This window comes from Hibiscus syriacus, unplaced genomic scaffold (assembly GCF_006381635.1).
Source record: "Hibiscus syriacus cultivar Baekdansim isolate YM2019G1 unplaced genomic scaffold, ASM638163v2 tig00116943_pilon, whole genome shotgun sequence".
NCBI classification, from domain to species: Eukaryota; Viridiplantae; Streptophyta; class Magnoliopsida; order Malvales; family Malvaceae; genus Hibiscus; species Hibiscus syriacus.
In genome coordinates, this window is record NW_024063478.1 from 141,162 (window position 1) to 160,351 (window position 19,190).

Below are 19,190 nucleotides of genomic sequence, written 5' to 3' on the forward strand. Positions count from 1 at the left end.
TTATATGTGATGTGATATGTATTATATGTGATGTGATATGTATATGCTATATATATGTTATATGATGATGATTTATGTGTCTATATGAATATATGATATAATTTATGTGATATAATGAATGTGAAAATATGACAATGAGATATGAAAATATATGAAAAGATTATATGAGCTATGTGAAAGAATGATATAACAAGAAGTTATAAAAGCATATGTTTAAGAAAAGACATAAGAACAAGTTATAAGCCATGTGATATGTGAATTATATGAAAATGTTCTACGTGTAAGTGATCTACGTATCTATGTGAATATGTGAAATAATATAAATGATATTACCCATGTTATGCGTCATGAGAGCTAGAGGTATAGTTGGCATGCTAAGAGTCGAGGGTTCTACGTGGTCTTTTAGAACATATATGTGGTACTTCGGTACACTTATTTGGTCCATTGTATTATCTATATGGTTCTTAAGGAGTGGTCTTTCGGGATATATGTGTTCTATGTGGTCTTTCGGGACATTTCTATGTGGTCCTTCGGGACAAATTCTACGCGCCCCTAGTGGGAATTATACGAGCTGTGGTGACAACATATGTGCACAACCTCTATGTACTCACATACCTTAAGTTCTCACATGTGTTCATGGGCTAAAATAGAGATAACAATAAATGCCCTATATGTTATGTATATGTTTTTGGTAATATGAAGTAAAATATAGAACTTGATATGATAATATGTTTGTTTCCTTGTAAAGTGATATGTGCAATATATGTTGTGTATAAATGATAAGGATGGAATAATATGATAAGATGCTAAGAATGAATATGATGATATATGTTCATGTGTATTTGTTATATGAATGGATATATGCTTGTATATGATATGATAGTATTAATTATTCATACATTGTTATAAGTTAGAATTTAATTATATGTTTTATATGTCTCACTAAGTCTTCGACTTAGCGTGTGAGTGTTTCACACGTAGGTTTCAAGGAGATAGAGGAGCAAGACATGTCAGATTCTCATTCCTAAATATCATATCAGAAAAGCATTTTGAATTATATGTATTTTGTTTTATTGAAAGTAGTTGGCATGTAATTAAAGATTTAGATCAAGTGAGCTCTGATAGGTTTTGTAAAACCATATGTTTTATATAATAGAAATTATACTGTTTTATAATAAATGTCAAATGAAATTTTAGTCACGTTGTAAAAGTAAATGCTTTGAAAAGTCAATGTGACATCTCGGACTCGTATCCGGGTCAAGTACAGGCTAGGGGTGTTACATACAAAAGTTAAAACAATGGTAAAACATTCATTTATATGCTTGCAGAAATCTATGAAAATTAATCAAAAAGCAGTAAATGTAAAAGCAGTAGCATGCTTGCTGAAATTCATGAAAATTAATGAAAAACGGTAAAGGTAAAAGCAGTAGCACCCTACAATAAATCATTTCAAGTATTAATGAAAATTATGAAATAAACACAATAAATAAATTACCATAAAAGGGAATGATCAAGAAAGAATTTTTCACAAATTCATTCAAATATACTTACTGTAAGTGTAAAAGCAGTAGCACCCTAAAAAAATCATTAATAAACAATTTAAATGAAATAAACATAAGAAAAATAAAGCAAATCAAATATTTACCTTTAAAGGGAAGAATCAGTAGCTACAATAATATATTCTCCATCCCTTTCTTCTGGTTCAAAACCATATAATAAATTTCGAGTTGTTACAAAAATCTCAACATTTTTTAGGTAAAAGTTTGGCTCTCAACTTGTTCAAAATACGACCCCTCATGCTAAAGGAAGATTCAAAAGCAACTGAAGTAATTTGAATGATCAATATATCTCTCGCCAAGCGAGAAAGTATCGAATAAGAAGCATTTTGTGATTTCTAATACCCAAAATGTCAAACTCAACATCTTTATTACGGGGAACAAGAGGTAAACTAATGTAAAATCAACATATGATTTTTCAGTCCTTGAAGCAATTAAATTAGCATCAAAATTCTAAAAAGGCAAATAAAATAAAATAGTTAGAATTGTGAAAAAAATAATCAAATTAAAATAATTAATATTATAAAAAACTAATCCAAAATAGATCATATTTTTTTAAAAGTTTGAGGCCAATTGGAAGAACTTGACCCCCTTGTCTTTAGAGATGTGTTAATTTGGACAGAAAAAGAATTAAAAAGTGCAGATTTTGAATAATTTTATTTGCCAATAATGTGACCCGATCTGAATAAGATATGACTGAAGTCCATCCGAACTTAAATTAAACTGGTGTTTAACTATTTTGGACCTGAATTGACATCGATCCGAATTGAAATTAACCAAACCTGAACCCGAAGTGAATCTGATGTCAAATCAACCTGAAAATAATCCAAACTGAATCTGATATCAAATCAACCTGAAAATGATCCGAATTGATTTGACATGAACCTGACTTAATCTGAGTCCAACCATTAAAATGACCTGACACGACATGTATCCGATTTTACCTAACCTAACTGACAGGATCCGACTGAAACTTGTGATTACGTAATTTTACATCCCAGCTCATATCTATAATATTAATGGTGTTCAAACTCAAAACATAAAAAAAAATGACAATAAATCATTTACCGAGACTAGTGTTCTTGCAGTAATTGTAATTATATTAAGATGTGGTGAGCAATTTTGGGTTGGGGTGGAGATAACAATGGAGGCGGAAATTAACTGAGCGGATCCACGTGGATAGTGCAGAAGAACAAACGTGGAACAAAAAGGAGCCACTTGGATTTTCTCCTTCATTAATGGTTAGGGTTAATGCTACCAAACATTCTTCAACTATTATTTTCATTTTACATTCATTCTTAAACTTCAAAAGATTCTAATTGAATCCTTAATGTATCAATATATTATTAATCAAGTCCTTTCATCAATTTAAGCATAATATATTAGTTCGGATATGACACTAAGTACATTTAAATCACGTTAATATATGAATTTAACATAATAAAATGGCTAATATCAATAAATTTTGAGAGTATAATTTATTTTTTAAGATATTAAATTCAGATTTTTTATATAATAAGTGTTCACGTATTTTAAATTTAATATATTTATATTAAATACACCTTGTATCAGATTTAAACTTGTTGATGAGCTGATTGCAATATGATGAATTGTGACAATTTACTCTGATTATATTGGATGGAGAGTCGTGAAGTTTCTATGTGCTTAATAAGAGATGAAGGTGGATATTTAGAGGTTGATTTCTTAGGTTGCATAATCTTTTCATGAAACTTTTTTCCTCTTCCTATAATTTGAGTATATCGTTCTTTAAGTTCCACGTGTCATTTCAGATAAATGAGTTAGGAATTAGTGGTTGAAATGAATTTAAATAACATAAAGATATTATTGTCTTAATTCCACTTATTTGAAATTGAATTTATTAATAGATATTATGTCTATAAATTATCATGTACATATTATGTAAAGAATGAATGAAGTCTATGACGAAGAAATCGAGTTATATTTTACTCTCGATGTCTCTCTCGGAGACATTGATAACCGAAGCTTATATTTATTATCTTAGCTAATGATTATGTTAACGAAAGGACCTGATTGATGATATTGATCTTTTAAGGATTCAATTACAATGTTTAAAGCTTGGGATCAATCTGGAATCTTGACTATAGTTTGAGGATCTGTATATGAAATTAACACAAGTAATTAATAAAGGAAAGCCGTAGCCTTGAGAGCCTGAGCAGCTTAGATCAGCCGCCATAGATAGGATGTGTTAAAATATTATCCAAGGCTAGTCCAGTCAAAGCCACATACTTTGACCGGGAATTTCTTTTTCCACGGTCAAACTTTGCTTTTAGCTTCTCAGAAGAAGCATGGAGGAGCTCTGATTTGAAAATCGGATCGGATTTATCGGTTCAATCGGTTCAATCGGTTTAATTGAGAATCGTTGTTTAATCCGGTTTAATTTAAATCGGTTGAATCGTTACTAGTGAACTGATCAGAACCGCTGAACCGTTCGAACCGGATCAGTTGAAAATCAGAAAAAACCGGGAATTTTTTTTTTTTTTAAAAAAACCAAACAACGTCGTTTGTTAAACGAGTCAAGTCAAACTCGAGTATTGCTGAGCTCGACTCGAACTTGAAAACTTTAAAAGTAAGTTCAACTCAACTCAAACTCACAAGCTAAAAATTATCAAGTTCAACTCAAACTCGAAATATAATATTGAAACTTGAACTCAAAAAGGCTTGAACTCAAAAAAATTTAGAAGCTCGATTGAAGCCTAAAATTCGAGCTTGATTGAAGTGAAAGAATAGTTCACTCAATGCTCACCAAAAGGCTTCATGATTTTGAATGCCAAATTACATCTATTATTTATAGAAGTTAGTTGTGATGCTCTTCTATGTTTCTTAGCAATGTGAGATTGTTTTTAAAAAAAAATTAAACCAAACAATATCATTTTGTTATGATTTTTTTAACCCCAAATTTATTTTTTAATTATAGTTATATAATTATATTTATTATTTAATATATTTTACCTTAAATATTATGTTGTAGTTAATTTGAATCATTTTGTTTTATTTAATTTTATAGTTTTTAACTTATATATGTTATGACTTGCTTTGAATATGACTTGTGATATAAAAAAAATTTATTAAATATTTTTTGTATTTTTATTTAATTTTTAAAATAATTATGACGTCGTCCGATTCTTCTGATCGATCGGATCGATTCGATCGATTGAACCAATAAACCGGTAGCATGATCAGTTCGTTAACCAGTCCGGTTATGAAAACCATGCCGAGGAGAGACCTTATTTCAAGAACCCACCAATAGCCATTAGGCCACCATGAATAACCTTCTTCTTCTTCTTCAAAGTCCACCGCACTTGTATAAATCATTAACCAACACCCTTCTGTTTTCTCAAACCTCAACTCCCTTCTGTTTTTCATGGCAGCTTCCTCTCCTTTTATGAACATGGACAACGTTAACCAATCCACCACCGCCGCCACTTGGCTGGAACTTCAAGTCTCAAACTTCAAATCATTTGCTCCTTCTTCTTTACCAATCTCACAAGCTCTTGTTCCATCTTCTTCGCCTTTTAGCCCCACTGTTTTCCTGGACTCACCTGTTCTTTTCCCCACTTCTAATGTATGATTCTTAATCATTTCTAATTTAATTCACTATGAACTATATGAATAGCAATTAACTCTTGCTTTTTTTCCCCATAGATTTTTCCTTCTCCGAATATTACTGGGTCTTTTGCCGATCAACAAGGAACCAAGCCCAAGGCGTTTGATTTCTCTTTCCAAGTACTCGAACCACAGCCGAGGCCGCCGCCGCAGTCGACCAACATGGCTTCCATCGAGCAGCCGGCGTGGGATTTCGGTGAGTCCGTGAAGCAACAACAAACCGAGATGACCAATTCGGGTACCCAATACCATCAAACGTCTCAGTATGTGAACAACAGGAAGGTTGAAGACGGTTATAATTGGAGGAAATACGGGCAAAAGCTAGTGAAAGGGAGTGAAAATCCAAGGAGTTATTACAAGTGCACGTACCCGAACTGTCCCACGAAGAAGAAAGTGGAGAGATCTTTGGATGGACAGATAACCGAGATAGTTTATAAGGGTAGCCATAACCATCCCAAACCTCAATTGATGAGAGGTTCTCAGGCTTCATCGTCGAACTCGGCGGAGATATCGGATCAATCGGTCGGCTCCTTTCTGATGCAAGATGGTACACTATCGGGTTCCGTTGAAGAAGATGAGTTTGACCAAGCTTCACCTATAAGTAATACTAATGGTGATGACATCAATGAAAATGAACCGGATTCCAAAAGATGGTAAGCTTGGCCTACCAGAAAACAACAGAATTCTCACCGTTAATGTGTCTGCTCTTGATTATGTATGCTTCCTTTTGCAGGAAAGGTGAAAATGAGAATGAGGGCATTATAGGTTACGGTAGCAAGGCGGTGAAAGAGCCGAGAATAGTCGTGCAAACGACGAGTGATATCGACATTCTCGATGATGGTTATAGATGGAGGAAATATGGGCAGAAAGTAGTCAAGGGAAACCCCAATCCAAGGTAATTTCATTGCTCTAAACCTGTGTAGGTGATAGGTGGTTGAATACATTCAATTCAACTTCAGCTAAAGTTTTTGGGTTGTTGATTTTATGCAGGAGCTACTACAAGTGTACGACGATAGGTTGTCCGGTTAGGAAACACGTCGAACGAGCATCCCGTGATTTGAGAGCCGTGATAAATACTTACGAAGGGAAACACAACCATGATGTCCCGGCCGCACGTGGAAGGGCCTATGCGATGAATAGGCCTACTTCCACTGCAACCGCGAACAATGTTAATGCTCCCATGGCCATGCCTATAAGGCCTTCAGCTGTCCAAAGTCATCCTCTCAATATAATTTACCCCAACTCCGGATCTACCTGGGAAATACCGCAGCACAACAATGGTGGCTTCGGGTTCTCGAGATTGTCAAAGCCAATCGGCTCCTACATGAACCAAACACAATTCTCGGACGCGGTATTTGCTAAGGATGAACCCAGGGATGATTCATTTTTGGATGGATTCTTGTCCTGAAAAGGGAAACAACTTAACTGTAGGAATATGTTTATCAAATAGTTTTGCTTGTAATTTTAGGTATATCTATCGATATAGTTGCTTGATTCTGTAGGCTCTAGGACTCCAATACACAACACACAGAATCAGTGCATTTATTCATTTGTTGTTTTCAACTTTGTAGCAGATTGTAAGAGTAGAAAACAGAAAAACGAATTTTGGGTGTTCAATAAACTTCGAATTTGACAGGGTGAAATCTTCTTTCTATTATTTTCTTTCACATTTTCTGTTATGTGCTTCCATAGCAATCAATCCAACATACAATAAAGAGCAACGGGAAAAAGGTCTAGAATAATTGATCAGATGTATGATTGAGTAGACAATTTATAGCCCGAAATCAGGGCTGATATTGCCAGCAATAGGAAGGCAAAGAAAGATACACTGATCGCCGAAGCTAAGGAATCGGTAAAAATGTTGTCTTCCCCCAGTCTCATCCTGTTTGTCATCGGAATCGCCGCAGATACCGATGATATCAACAAGTATGCCACCACCTGCAAACTTCAAATGTTTCAAAATCCTTTCCATCTATTTATTTGTTACCTACTTGCACATGTACACATAGAACTAAATTGTAGTCACATTATAGTGTAACGGCTGTATCCTAATGACTTTGAAGGTTACTGCTACATCAAAAGTTCGTAATTGTATCTGCAATTTAAAAACATGGTTACTTTTAAGATATCACGTCGTAACGTCTGTCACCAATTCCGCATACGTAATTTAGTACTATGCGTGTAAACTACAATTATACAAAGAAACAAACATCGCAACTCAGTTTTTTTTAAAACAATCGTTTTGTATGATTAATACGATAATTCATACAAGACGAGAAACATGAGTCTCATTAAAAAAACCTCTCTACACCTAGTAGAGGAAAAAGAGTGCACCACGATCGTCAAAAGAACCGTCTATGTTACAATGAAACGCTGCTGCTATTGGAATCCCATGCTCTTTAGGAACATCGCAAATCAACTTAGGCTGCGTTTAGCATTGTTTTTGATAATTTAAGAACACTTTTGAGTTTTGATAGTAAAAGTATCACTAAATGAAGGGTTTTTGCCATAAAACAAATACTTTTCAGAAAGTAAGTTTTCAACTGCAATGACAACACTGAACTAATCCTACATGTAATCAACTCTACCGATGACCTTTTTTAATCATCAAATTTCGATCAAGGAAACGTTTGACTTAGTAGTTTAACGAAAACGAATGCATATCATATTCTATTTTTTTTTATTTAGCAACCAAACAGGAAGAGTTTTAATAATATATAAGTTGGTGAAAGCATTGGAAAAAGCAACCTGATCCCCAACGAAGTCAACCATGGCAGAGATACGTTGATCCAAAATCTGCATCGCGTTCCAAAGCGCATTCACGTGTCTCAACGCTTGTACACCCGTGTACAAAGTCGATAGAATTGCAATCGCCAACAAATACCTGCGGAAATATAATAAAGAATATCAATCCCGAAATCAAATTAAACCTTATTTTTTAAAACAATTTGTATCGAATTTAATATGATTGGATATGACCTGTATTCTTCGTAATTGTCAAAATTTTGCCAGTCACCGTGCTTGTTGCTAGCGGTGATTATAAAAGAGAGCAAAGAGAGGAAGAAAGCGAATCCTCTGGCGATCAAGGACACTTTCTTCAACAATTCGTCTCTCTTCCAACGCCTGGAAATGGAGGAGACGCCGGACCCAACTCCCGGAGTGGGGGTCTCCACTTCGGCAGCGGCCGTAGGCAATGACGCGTCGGTCTTGTGGGTTGGTTCGAGGAAAATCGTCATATGGGAACACAGTTTAGTAATCTGAGTCTGAGATTTTTAGTTACTGTCACCAAAACAGAAAACGGAAAAAACAGAAAGGGAGAAAAGCGGAGAGTTTTCGCGGAAAAAGAAAAATAAGAAACTATTATTATTTAAAGATTTTGTTTTTCCTTTTATTTTATTTATTTTTGCATTTGCTATGTACCTGTATTTTATTCCCATAACTAGAAATGGATCGAAATTTACCAGAAATAATAATGTTTATATTAAAAATATTAAATTTTTATATAATTTATGTATTTTTATATAGTTTATTAATAATTTAATATAAGTTTATACTTTATGAAATTTTTAATATAATTTTCTAAATATTTATATTTCTGAACATAAAATCATATATTCATTCATCTAAAATCAATCAATATGGATGAGTATATAATGCATGATACACACCGATATACACCACTAATGGCATATTTTAATATGCATTACTAAGATTTTCATATGATAAAATTCATAAATAGTCATCAAATTTTGTTAAAGTAATTTTATTTTTCATTGGATTTTTAAAAGTTACAAAATAAATATTAAACTTTAAATTTTATTAAAAAATCAATACCGAACATTAAATGTTGATAAGAGGGTGATGTAGCATATTAAATTAATAAAAAAATATCTTGTTTGATCTCTCAATTATAACTAAAATATCATTATATATATATATATATATTCAATATCTTAAAGTAATAATACTAAAATATATAAAATTCTGATTTTTTTTAAAAATATACTATAACAATTTATTTTTTAATATTTTAAAAATATAATTTAGTGAAATTTTTTAGTTCATCGAATACATCTAAACTTCAATAAATAATCTAAATAGTCCTTAACTATATTAACATATAAAAAAATTATATGATACAAACTCAATATCTATAATATAACAATAAAAATAATATTTATTTTATTTCTATCTATTTTGTTTTCAAATCAATGAATTTAATAAAATTATTTTAATTTAAATTATTAGTAAAATGAAATTTTAATTACAATTAAAGAATCAAATGAAAATTTTCTATTAATTTAACATGTCATATCACCTATTTAAATACATGTGATGATATTGTACTCATTTTGTAACAAAATCTAAAATTTAATATCCAGATGTTTTAAAAATTTAATATCTAAAAAATGATTTAATTTATTAATGATGATTTGTGAATTTTATCTTCTAAAATTAATGGTAAATATTAATAACAATATAAGCCATTCGCTGTAAAGTTTTCCCACTATATATACATATGTTTCAATTTAAAGTGTAATTTAGTACTGAAATTTTTTTAAATTAAATATCAAGATTTAATTTTTAGGTTTAAATTAATATTTAATTTTAAAGTTTCTATCAATTCAAATAAATTATTTATTATAAACATTAATTTAGATAAAAAAATTCAAGTTCGGATACTAATTTAGATCAATAAATTAAGTTTAAATATTTAGTTGAATAAAAAATAAATACAAAATTAAATCTTAAAAATAAATTTTAATATTTAATTAGACCAAAAAATTATTCAAATATTAAATTCATTAGTGAATCCAAGATAAGTTTAGGATAGACAAGTGTCCACCTTGAAATCTATATTTTCTTTCTTAAAATATGAATTTGATTATGTTTGTATTTATTTTGTTGATTAAAACTACACTGTGATTTTATTAATGTCCACTATATATAAAAATTGTGTTATTAATGTAATACTCAAAAATTTGATTAGTGGCCAAAATGAATAAATTAAAAGTTTGATGGCTAAAATATAAACTTTACAAAATTTAGAGACCAAAGTGTAATTATAAAAAGTTGTATAACTTGGTCATGTAAATGAATAGTTTACCCCAAAAAATGAAGTTTTCGTGGGTTTCAGATTTTTCATACGGAGTTTATGTTAAAAGTTATAAAGTGTGAAAGTTTGAGAAAAATGCAGATAATCATATCGAATCGAAAATTCAGAAATTTTTTTCTAGATGATAAAGCAAGGGAAAAAAATGTCTTTTCCATGCTTTAAAATGATAAGATTTAATGTGGATCATTGGATTTAAGTTGATTTTCATGTTGAATCTTGGCCATTGGATTAAAAAGGACAATATTATAATTTTGGAACTTTACAAGGGTAAAGTTGTAAACTACTAACTTCATGGTTTAATTTAAGCCCTTGGATAATAAATTTGATATTTGGCATGATTAAAGGTCATAATAATTACTTTGGACTAAAATAATTTTAAATTCAATTAGGTTATAAAAATCTAAAATGACTAAAATAAAAAAACAATAAATTGTCATAACTATAACTACCGTCACACCACATTATTTGATATTATCAATTTTTTCACTTCTCATACATCAAAACATTCCCACTAAACCCCTTTTTATACTAAAACCATCTCTCAAAATATCCGTTGGAACTCGTCATGCCATTGGATTTAAAAAAATTTGCCCGTTCGCCAACGGTTGAAAACTTCAAATTTTTGACCCGTTAGAACTCGTCACCCCGGTGTGACGAGTTCCGTGTCCATTAAAATAATATATTTTTATGATATTTTTTAAAATTCCAAAAAAATATTTTTTAATGGGACTCCTAAAAATATATTAAATATATTTAGCCCCAAAGACCCACTTCCCACAACCCATTAAAAAAATTATATCCCACGAAACTGTAACTTCGACGTGATGAATTCCAACTACATTGTAACTTTTGCCGTAAATCCTAAAATAAAAATGGAGTAGACGTATTGGGCTAAATAATCGACCTGCTATCTATATTTCACTAATTCTGTCTGCTACTTTCCTATTACAATATTTTAATGCATTAAAATGCGTTTGTTAAAAGAAATTGTTGTCGTAAACTATTATTATAACATTCAATATATATGAAAAACTATTATTTTTCTATTAGTTTGGAGTGGTTGTAAGGTAGTATTTGTTCAAAAAAATTAACCATTTAACGACGAACGCTCTAACACTCCTACAAACGACATGCTCAAATCCAAGACTTCTAAGGAAAACAATTATTTCATCATTAACTGAATTTGTTTGATTCATAAAACTATATGATTAAATTGATAAAAATATTATAGTTATTTTCAAATTTACTCCCTCATTAAATAAAATAAAATTATTAAGAGTTAATTGCATCATATGTCATCAAAGTATGACTCTCATTTTAAATTGATTATAAACTTTTAAATGTTCTAATTTTATCCCTAAACTATGACTTTCATTTTAAATTAATCCTCAAAGTTTTGGATATTTCAATTTTATCTCCAAACTTTCAATTTCATTTTAAGAAGAAAAATTTTCCTCTTAATGAGTATAACATATTTGATAATCTGATGTAAGTACAATGTAATATCTATTTAAATATAACTTTTTCAACCATTTGACATTGAACGCTCGTACTCTTGACATTTCTGATACTCAAACCCGGGATCTCAAGGAATAACAATTCTTTTACCACCAAGATCACTAGGTTCGTGTTTGAAACAACATGTTAATTTTTTTTGACTTGAAATAACATATTAATATTAAAATTTGTAACACCCCAATTTAGGGGCTAAAATTTTAGAAATTAGAAGTGATGAATTTAATTGGTATATTTGGAAGAAATTGAGGATTAAATTATAAAATTTCAAAGTTGGCAGACCATTTTAGGAGTACATAAAATTCAGTGACTAAACTCATAGTTTAACCATTTTTATTTTGGAGAGAATTATAAACCCCTATTTCTCGTATGTTTCTGTAGAATTATTCCCCATTTCCCTCCCCCGTTGACCCTCCTTTCCATTCCGATCTACTCACCGTCGACCACCGTTTGACGAACCGAAACCACCATCGTGTTCGTTATCGACCGAAGAACAAAACCCCTCAAACCTCTCGTCGTGAATTGGCGTCCTTTGTCGTAAATTTCAACCGAAAGTATCATCGGTTTTAACTCAATCTCCGTTGGTTTTTCGTCAATTCACATCGATCCGGCCACTCGTTTTCGACACCTCCCGTACCATTGTGTTCCTTGCATCGTTTCGAGTCCACCGGTGTCCTCCGTGTCTCCGTCGTCACCGGCGCGTAGAGGGGTGAGGAAGTCAAAGCTTTTGATGTTTCGGAATCGAGCTCTCCACTGTTCAAAAATTTGAAGCGAGCTTGGTAAGTGTCTCAAAATGCCTTAAAATATTTTTTAGAAATTTTTGGCAATTTTTCGGACACCGTAACACTGTTCACGCGCCCCATGCGCCACCCCCTGAGAGTGGGCTTCGTCTGGCAGTGAAAAAAAGAAAGAAAACCGGTTTGATAGATCTGACCCGACCCGATTGACCGACCCGACCCGTTGACCACCGTTGACCAGAACTTTGACCGGCGTTGACCGGCTATTGAACTATCGTTGACTTTTTCAGGGTATACCTATTATGACATTTTTTGACTTCCTGAGTCTGTTTTTGGGGTATGTTTTACCAAATTCGAATATGATAAGCTGTTTTTCACTGATTTATCATTCAATTCGATATGTTTTTCAGAATTAAGCCTCATTTTTTTATGAAATTTATATTGTTATGTATGTGAGGAATTATTGGAAGTTGAATTAAGGATCGAGGGCATTAGAATGAAAATTAATGGTCGATCAGTATTGCACGGAAATCGAGGTAATACTTTACTACTTTTTATGCTTTGTGGAAATGTTGATATTGGTAAATGCATGATTGAACATTTTTGTCACTTTTGAGGTTTTAATTAATTCATACACTCGATATGAATGCGGTAGAAATTCGATAACTGAATACGGCTCGGATGACTAATATAAGAAATTGAGGGATTGTTAGAAATAAATTACAAGTTCTGTGATTAGTGATAAAGGAATCAGCCCTGGATATGTAACTTATATTTTATATCATCAAAGGTTAAATGTTAAAGGTACTTAGAAGAGAAATTATGAGAATACCTCGGTTTGGTTAAATTACGAAAATACCCTTATGTTGTAAAATGACAAGAATGATCCTGGAAGTTGTTTAATAACTCTGGAAAGACATATTGCGCTGATGAAACTACTGATGTGTATGGAAAATGCTAGTTTTCTTAGAAAATTTGGATAACCAGTTTTTAACCCAAGAGGGTTTGTTAAGAGAATCATTTCAAGATCTGAGAATGTTCGGGAAAGCAATTAACCATAGGATCTCTAAAATATATTATTTTCGTTAAGAGTTAATACTGAAATTATTTGGTTAAGAAATTACGAAAATGCCCTTAAGAGGTAAAAATAGTCCGAGTTAACCCTGAATGAGAAAGTACTTTAAGGATTCGTACTTAACTCGATAAATTATAGATTTAATTGTTAAGATCCTGTCTTTGTACAGAAAATTCCTGATAACCTGTTGGTAACTTCTGAGAAGACAATTAACCTAAAAATCTCTGAGTTAAGAATAAATTATCGAGGGTGCTCTTTTGTCAGAATTGTTCGAAAGGTCTAGAAAAGATGATACGTTTGAATTAAATAATAAGATCATATGGAAGGAAAGGATTGAAATACACCAGATCTGTAAAATAACCAAAATACCCCTGTAATGGAAATGACCCAAGAATATCACCAAGCTCAGGAATGATTGGATATCCTCGAGCTCTGTAATGAATGAATAAAAATAAACACCAAAATGACCAAAATGCCTTTATGGTCTAGACTAATATGGTCTAGACTAAGTAAATGTCTTGGATTAATTAAGAAATCCAGATAAACATGGATGTTGTGCTGCTCTTAAAAGTTATGGAACACAACTTAAGTGGGTCAAACAAAGCTAGTGCTATATTAGTACCTAAATGGCATAAGTACCACTTGAATGGTTATTTGTCTCCTTGAGTTTGGATCGATGGTAATTTTGGAAGTACTTAGTTCAACTCAACTCTGGATCGCATTCGGTACTAAGAAGTGGATATTCGTTAGACAAATCAACCAAGAAGACCAAATTGAACTGAACGGAAGTACAATTTGTATCCGAAATTTAGAAATGTCCGAATTACTCTTGAAAACTCTGAAGTAATCGGGATAGACTTGATGTAACAGCCTCAATACGGGTTAGTGACTAAATTGTAAAACTTTAGAATTTGGTGACTAAAGTAGAATAATTGAATAATATTGTAATTTGGTATGGGGTCAAATTGAAAGAAGAAGGAATAGAAGGACAAAACAGTCATTGACAAGGGAAATAATTTAATTGTTATGGTTATATATGTTTCCATGTGGAGTGAAGAGAGAAACACATAAGCTTCCAGAGTTCTATTCTTATCTTCTATTCTCTACACATGAAGACTCATATCAAAGGTGAGATTTCTCATAAGCTGATTGTTAGTTGAAATTTAAGTTTGGTTTTGATCATTAAATGCTAATTAAGCTTAAGGAAAGTTTAATTTGCTTTAAAACAACAAGATGAAAGGTGTAGGAAGAATTAAAGGTTAGGAGTTCTTGAATGAAATTTTGAAATAAAGTTCATAATGAGAATTGGAAGTTGAATTTGACATGTCACCAACTTGATTTAGGGATATGAAGTGTTAGAATTAGATTTAGAACATGTTGGAATTTGAGTGAGATTCTTGAATTTTATATGGAGGATTGGATTTTTAAGTTTTAGAGGTATTGAATGGATAATAATTAGTTTAAGTAGGTGTATGCAAGTTAGAAACATAAAAGGAGGTGAAATATGAAGTGTTGAGAGGATTATGAAGGGATTTTCGTGCCCAAAATAACCTTTTAGGCTGTGTGCATCGCTACACATTCAATGTGTACCGATGCACTCTTATTAAATGAACATCGAATGCAATTAGTGCATCGATGCATGAGGAGTGCATCGATGCACCCCCTTAAAATACAAACATCGAATGAGATTTTTGTACCGATGAGTAGATAGTGCATAGATGCACACGTTAAGGGATGCATCAATACACTGTGTAGTGCATCGATACATACCTTTAGTAAGAGATGAAAAATAACATTTCTTTTAGTGTAAGAAGTGATAATTTGAAATATATCAATGTATTACTATGTAGATTTAGAGTGTAATCCTGTTCCGGAACAATCGAATGATTAGAATCGAGTCAAAGCAAGGCTAAGGCGAGTGCATATATCATATGAAATTGTATTGAGATAAGACTTGCAATGAGTCTATCTCTTATAGTTAAACTTATGATTTCACATTCATGTACATACATATTTATATATGTATTAATGCTATAGTGCTTTCATGCATAATTTATTCATGCTTTAATATGAACTTATTTAAATGAATACAATTATATGAGAATCCATTTAGGTATGGGAAATAATGAAAATAATTATGTGTACTTATATGAAGTGAATTATGTGTTTATGTGAAAAGTGATAGAAGAGATATGAAAATGAGAATTGTTTTATAATTAAGCCTATGTTACTTAATGTGAGAGCTGTAGGTATAATTGGCATGCCAAGAGTCGAGGGATTATCAGTGGTCCTTCGGGACATAGTGGTCCTTCGGGACAAATATTCAGTGCCCCTAGTGGGATTTTATTCGAGCTGTGGTGACGGCATTGTGCACAACCTCTGTGTACTCGCGTACCTTCTATTCTCAATAACGTACATGGGTGATCCAAAGATAAATTAAAGTGAAACTAGCATAAGAATACAAGTTTTATATATGTGCATATTATCATCATATATGTTATAGTGTAATAGATACATGTAAGTTGAAATGTCATGATCAATGGTAAGAATGCATGTTCATGGATTCATTGATATATATTGTTGAAAGCATTTTGATGTTTCGATATAAAAAATTAAATTAAAAGAATTTTAATTTTGAAAAAGATTTTTCTAAGCATATTCGATATATTAAATCGAATATCAAAATATTACTCAAAGTATTTCAAAGTTCATTTTAAATCCTTACTCAAGTGTAAAATTAAGTTTTAATCTTAAAATAATTTCAAAACGATTTTACAAAATATTTCGAACCATTTCAAAGCCAAAAATTCCAGATTGTTCAGAGGGAACCGATTCCCCCCAAGGGGGTACCGATTCCCTCCTGAATGGTTTGGCTCCAAGAATTCCAGTATGCTCGGAGGGAACCGATTCCCCCCAGGGGTATCGATTCCCCCCACTGTTCAACGGTCGAAATATTTGAATTTTACACTTAGGGAACCGACATGAGGGGTACCGATTCCCCCTACGCTCCAAGCAGAAATATTAATTGTTTTCACACTTAAACGACTACAATAACTTCATTAATGATCCCCAATGTTCAAAAGTGATTCAAGGTGTATTTAAGCAAGCTTAGAAGCCATTGATCAATAACAAGAAACATCAACCAACTAGAATCAAGAGAGAATCAAAGAGAAAGCATCAAACCTCAAGTTTGAGCATTTCAAGCCAATTTTTCATTCAATATTCGTTTTTATTTCAAGAAAACTTATTGTGCTCAATTGTATTATTCTTGAGTGTTCTTTTCTTTATTCTAGAATTGTGCAAACAATCTACCTTGTGAGGATTTCCTCGTAAGTTTGCAAATTTGTATTGTTCTCTTTGGGAGAGAGTGTTCTCAAGAATTTGGGGTATAATTCTTGAGGGTTTGTAAGGTTACTCTTTATCCACAAAAGAAAGACAAATTAGTGAATTTGTGGAAAATCCTTAGTGTGGATAGCTAAGGTAGTGGACGTAGACTTTGGTTGAGAAAGTCGAACCACTCTAAATCGCTGTGCAATTACTTTCAATTTTCTGCAAAAGCTTCCACCAAAATTTTAATTGCCAATTCACCCCCCCTCTTGGCCATATTCGTCGATTGATTACTCAACAATTGGCATCAGAGCTAACTCATTTGAAGGTGCACCTCTTGAGTCGATTCGGGAAGAGTTATATCGATAATCAAAGTCATCAATAGCCTCCGCTTCAAACTTTGACTCCGGTCTCGATTCGATGCCGTCAACAAGCCTCCTTTATTCAATGGGGCTAACTATGCCTATTGGAAAAATAGGATGATGTACTTCATTCAAGCAAGTGACATGGGAGCATGGAATGTCGTAGAAGAAGATACATCAAGCCTCTCACTCATCCAAGATTGTGGAGTGAAGGAGAGACAAAAATGTTCTAGCTCAACTCCAAAGCCATCCATATCATATTTTGTGCTCTTGGACCAGATCAATACGGAAGAGTTTCATCTTGTACAATCGCCAAAAAAATATGGGACAAACTTCAAGTCACTCATGAAGGTACCGATGAGGTAAAGAAATCTAAAATTAGTATTCTAATGCATAACTATGAAAATTTCAGGATGAAACCGAATGAAGATATCAAAACTATGACGGATAGATTCTCAACGATTGTCAATGGTCTCAAATCATATGGAGAGATCATTTCAAATGAAAAGCTTGTGAGGAAGTTAGTTTACTCCCTTCCAAAATCATGACAATCAAAGAAGACGGCAATCATTGAGTCTAAGGACCTAACATCCTTAACTCTTGAAGAACTAATCGGTTCCCTCCTCACTCATGAAATGATGCTTGAAGATGAGGTGGACCTCGATAAGATTGACGAGACACCAAAGGAGAAGGAGAAGAAGAAGAATAAAAACATTGGAGTTGCTCTCAAATCCACAAAAGATTAGAGTGATTCTAATGAAGATGACGATGATGAGGAAATGGCATTTTTTGCCAAACGGTTCAGAAAAATGATGAGACCTTACCAAGGAAGAAAATTCAAACGAAGTGAAGGCCTAAAAAATGAACCAAAAGAAAAGGACCCGATCATTTTCTATGAATTCAAAAAACCCGGGCATGTCAAATATGATTGCCCATAATTGAAGAGAAAGGGTCAATCAAAGAATAAGCACAAGGCTCATGTGGCTACATGGAGCGATGAAGAAGGTTCTGATGAAGAGGAACAAGAAGTAGTAAACTTGTACTTGATGGCATTTGGGGAAGATTCTAAGGTAATCTCTAACTCATCTGATTTTGATGATTTATCCTATGATGAGTTATTAGAGGAATATAATGGGTTAGCTTCGGATTATGAGAAATTGTTTCTAAAATATAAAAATGATGTTTCAAAATTGAAAAATGAAAATAAACTCATATCCAAAACCAACAACGATCTTGAAAGTAAAATCAAAGATTTACAAATCAAACTAGAAGAGTTTGAAAAGAAAAATTTGGATTTGCAAAATTTACTTTCAAAGGTCAATGATGATCATCAAAAGAAAATTGATGATCTTAAAGCTTCTTTTTGATAAAGTTGGAACAAAATGTTTTGAAAATGGAGAAAATTCAAAATCCAATTTTGTTAGAAAAAGTTTTAAAAACTACAATCATAGAGGTCCCCGAAAAACCTCTAATGGAAAAATCATTAGAAGTATATGGGTTCCCAAAGAACTCATTACTACTAAAAATAAGGATATCCTATATCAATGGATACCTAAGGGGACTAGGATTTTGGAAACTAATGAATATGGACCCAAAAGAATTTGGGTACCAAAAATTAGAAATTAATATATGTTTGTACGAAAAGGAGCATTGGTACAAGGCACGTGAAACAAATTCAAATTCATGGTACCTTGATAGTGGATGCTCGAGACACATGACCGGAGACAAAAGCCGGTTGGAGGAGAAGTGACTTTTGGTGATAATTCAAAAGGCCACATTGAAGGTATAGGTATAATAGGTAATACCTCTTCCATACAAATTAAAAATATGTTATATGTGAATGGATTAAAGCATAAT

General features: G+C 32.3%; 2 protein-coding genes across 3 annotated transcripts; one reads left to right on the plus strand and one right to left on the minus strand.

The window, feature by feature from the left end:
* Positions 1–4,949: 4,949 nt before the first annotated feature.
* On the plus strand, positions 4,950–6,822 carry LOC120188304 (probable WRKY transcription factor 33). 2 transcript variants are annotated; one of them, XM_039191760.1, is made up of 6 exons: positions 4,950–5,152; positions 5,248–5,337; positions 5,380–5,854; positions 5,935–6,096; positions 6,192–6,628; positions 6,682–6,822. In XM_039191760.1, exons 1-5 carry the CDS (start codon positions 4,960–4,962, stop codon positions 6,607–6,609), a joined length of 1,338 nt encoding a protein of 445 aa, XP_039047691.1. In that variant the 5' UTR covers positions 4,950–4,959; the 3' UTR covers positions 6,610–6,628; positions 6,682–6,822. The 2 variants fall into 2 exon arrangements, with proteins under 2 accessions (XP_039047691.1, XP_039047692.1); XM_039191761.1 differs by lacking the exon at positions 4,950–5,152 and having other exon boundaries at positions 5,262–5,338; positions 5,370–5,854; positions 6,192–6,750.
* Positions 6,586–18,050, minus strand: LOC120188305 (CASP-like protein 4B1). The gene is made up of 4 exons (XM_039191762.1): positions 18,022–18,050; positions 8,181–8,548; positions 7,950–8,085; positions 6,586–7,139 (listed from the first exon to the last, which is right to left on the minus strand). Exons 2-4 carry the CDS (start codon positions 8,435–8,437, stop codon positions 6,948–6,950), a joined length of 585 nt encoding a protein of 194 aa, XP_039047693.1. The 5' UTR covers positions 8,438–8,548; positions 18,022–18,050; the 3' UTR covers positions 6,586–6,947.
* Between the last annotated feature and the right edge of the window lie 1,140 nt (positions 18,051–19,190).

Bases quoted from the DNA above. Each gene is read 5' to 3' on its own strand.
- LOC120188305 (XM_039191762.1), bottom strand. From the start codon at position 8,437: ATGACGATTTTCCTCGAACCAACCCACAAGACCGACGCGTCATTGCCT. The intron at 8,086-8,180 runs GTCATATCCAAT...ATATTTCCGCAG, and splicing joins GACAATTACGAAGAATACAG to GTATTTGTTGGCGATTGCAA. The intron at 7,140-7,949 runs GTTGCTTTTTCC...TGAAGTTTGCAG, and splicing joins TTGACTTCGTTGGGGATCAG to GTGGTGGCATACTTGTTGAT.
- LOC120188304 (XM_039191760.1), top strand. From the start codon at position 4,960: ATGGCAGCTTCCTCTCCTTTTATGAACATGGACAACGTTAACCAATCC. The intron at 5,153-5,247 runs CTTCTAATGTAT...CATAGATTTTTC, and splicing joins CTCACCTGTTCTTTTCCCCA to CTTCTCCGAATATTACTGGG. The intron at 5,338-5,379 runs CGAGGCCGCCGC...CTTCCATCGAGC, and splicing joins CCAAGTACTCGAACCACAGC to AGCCGGCGTGGGATTTCGGT.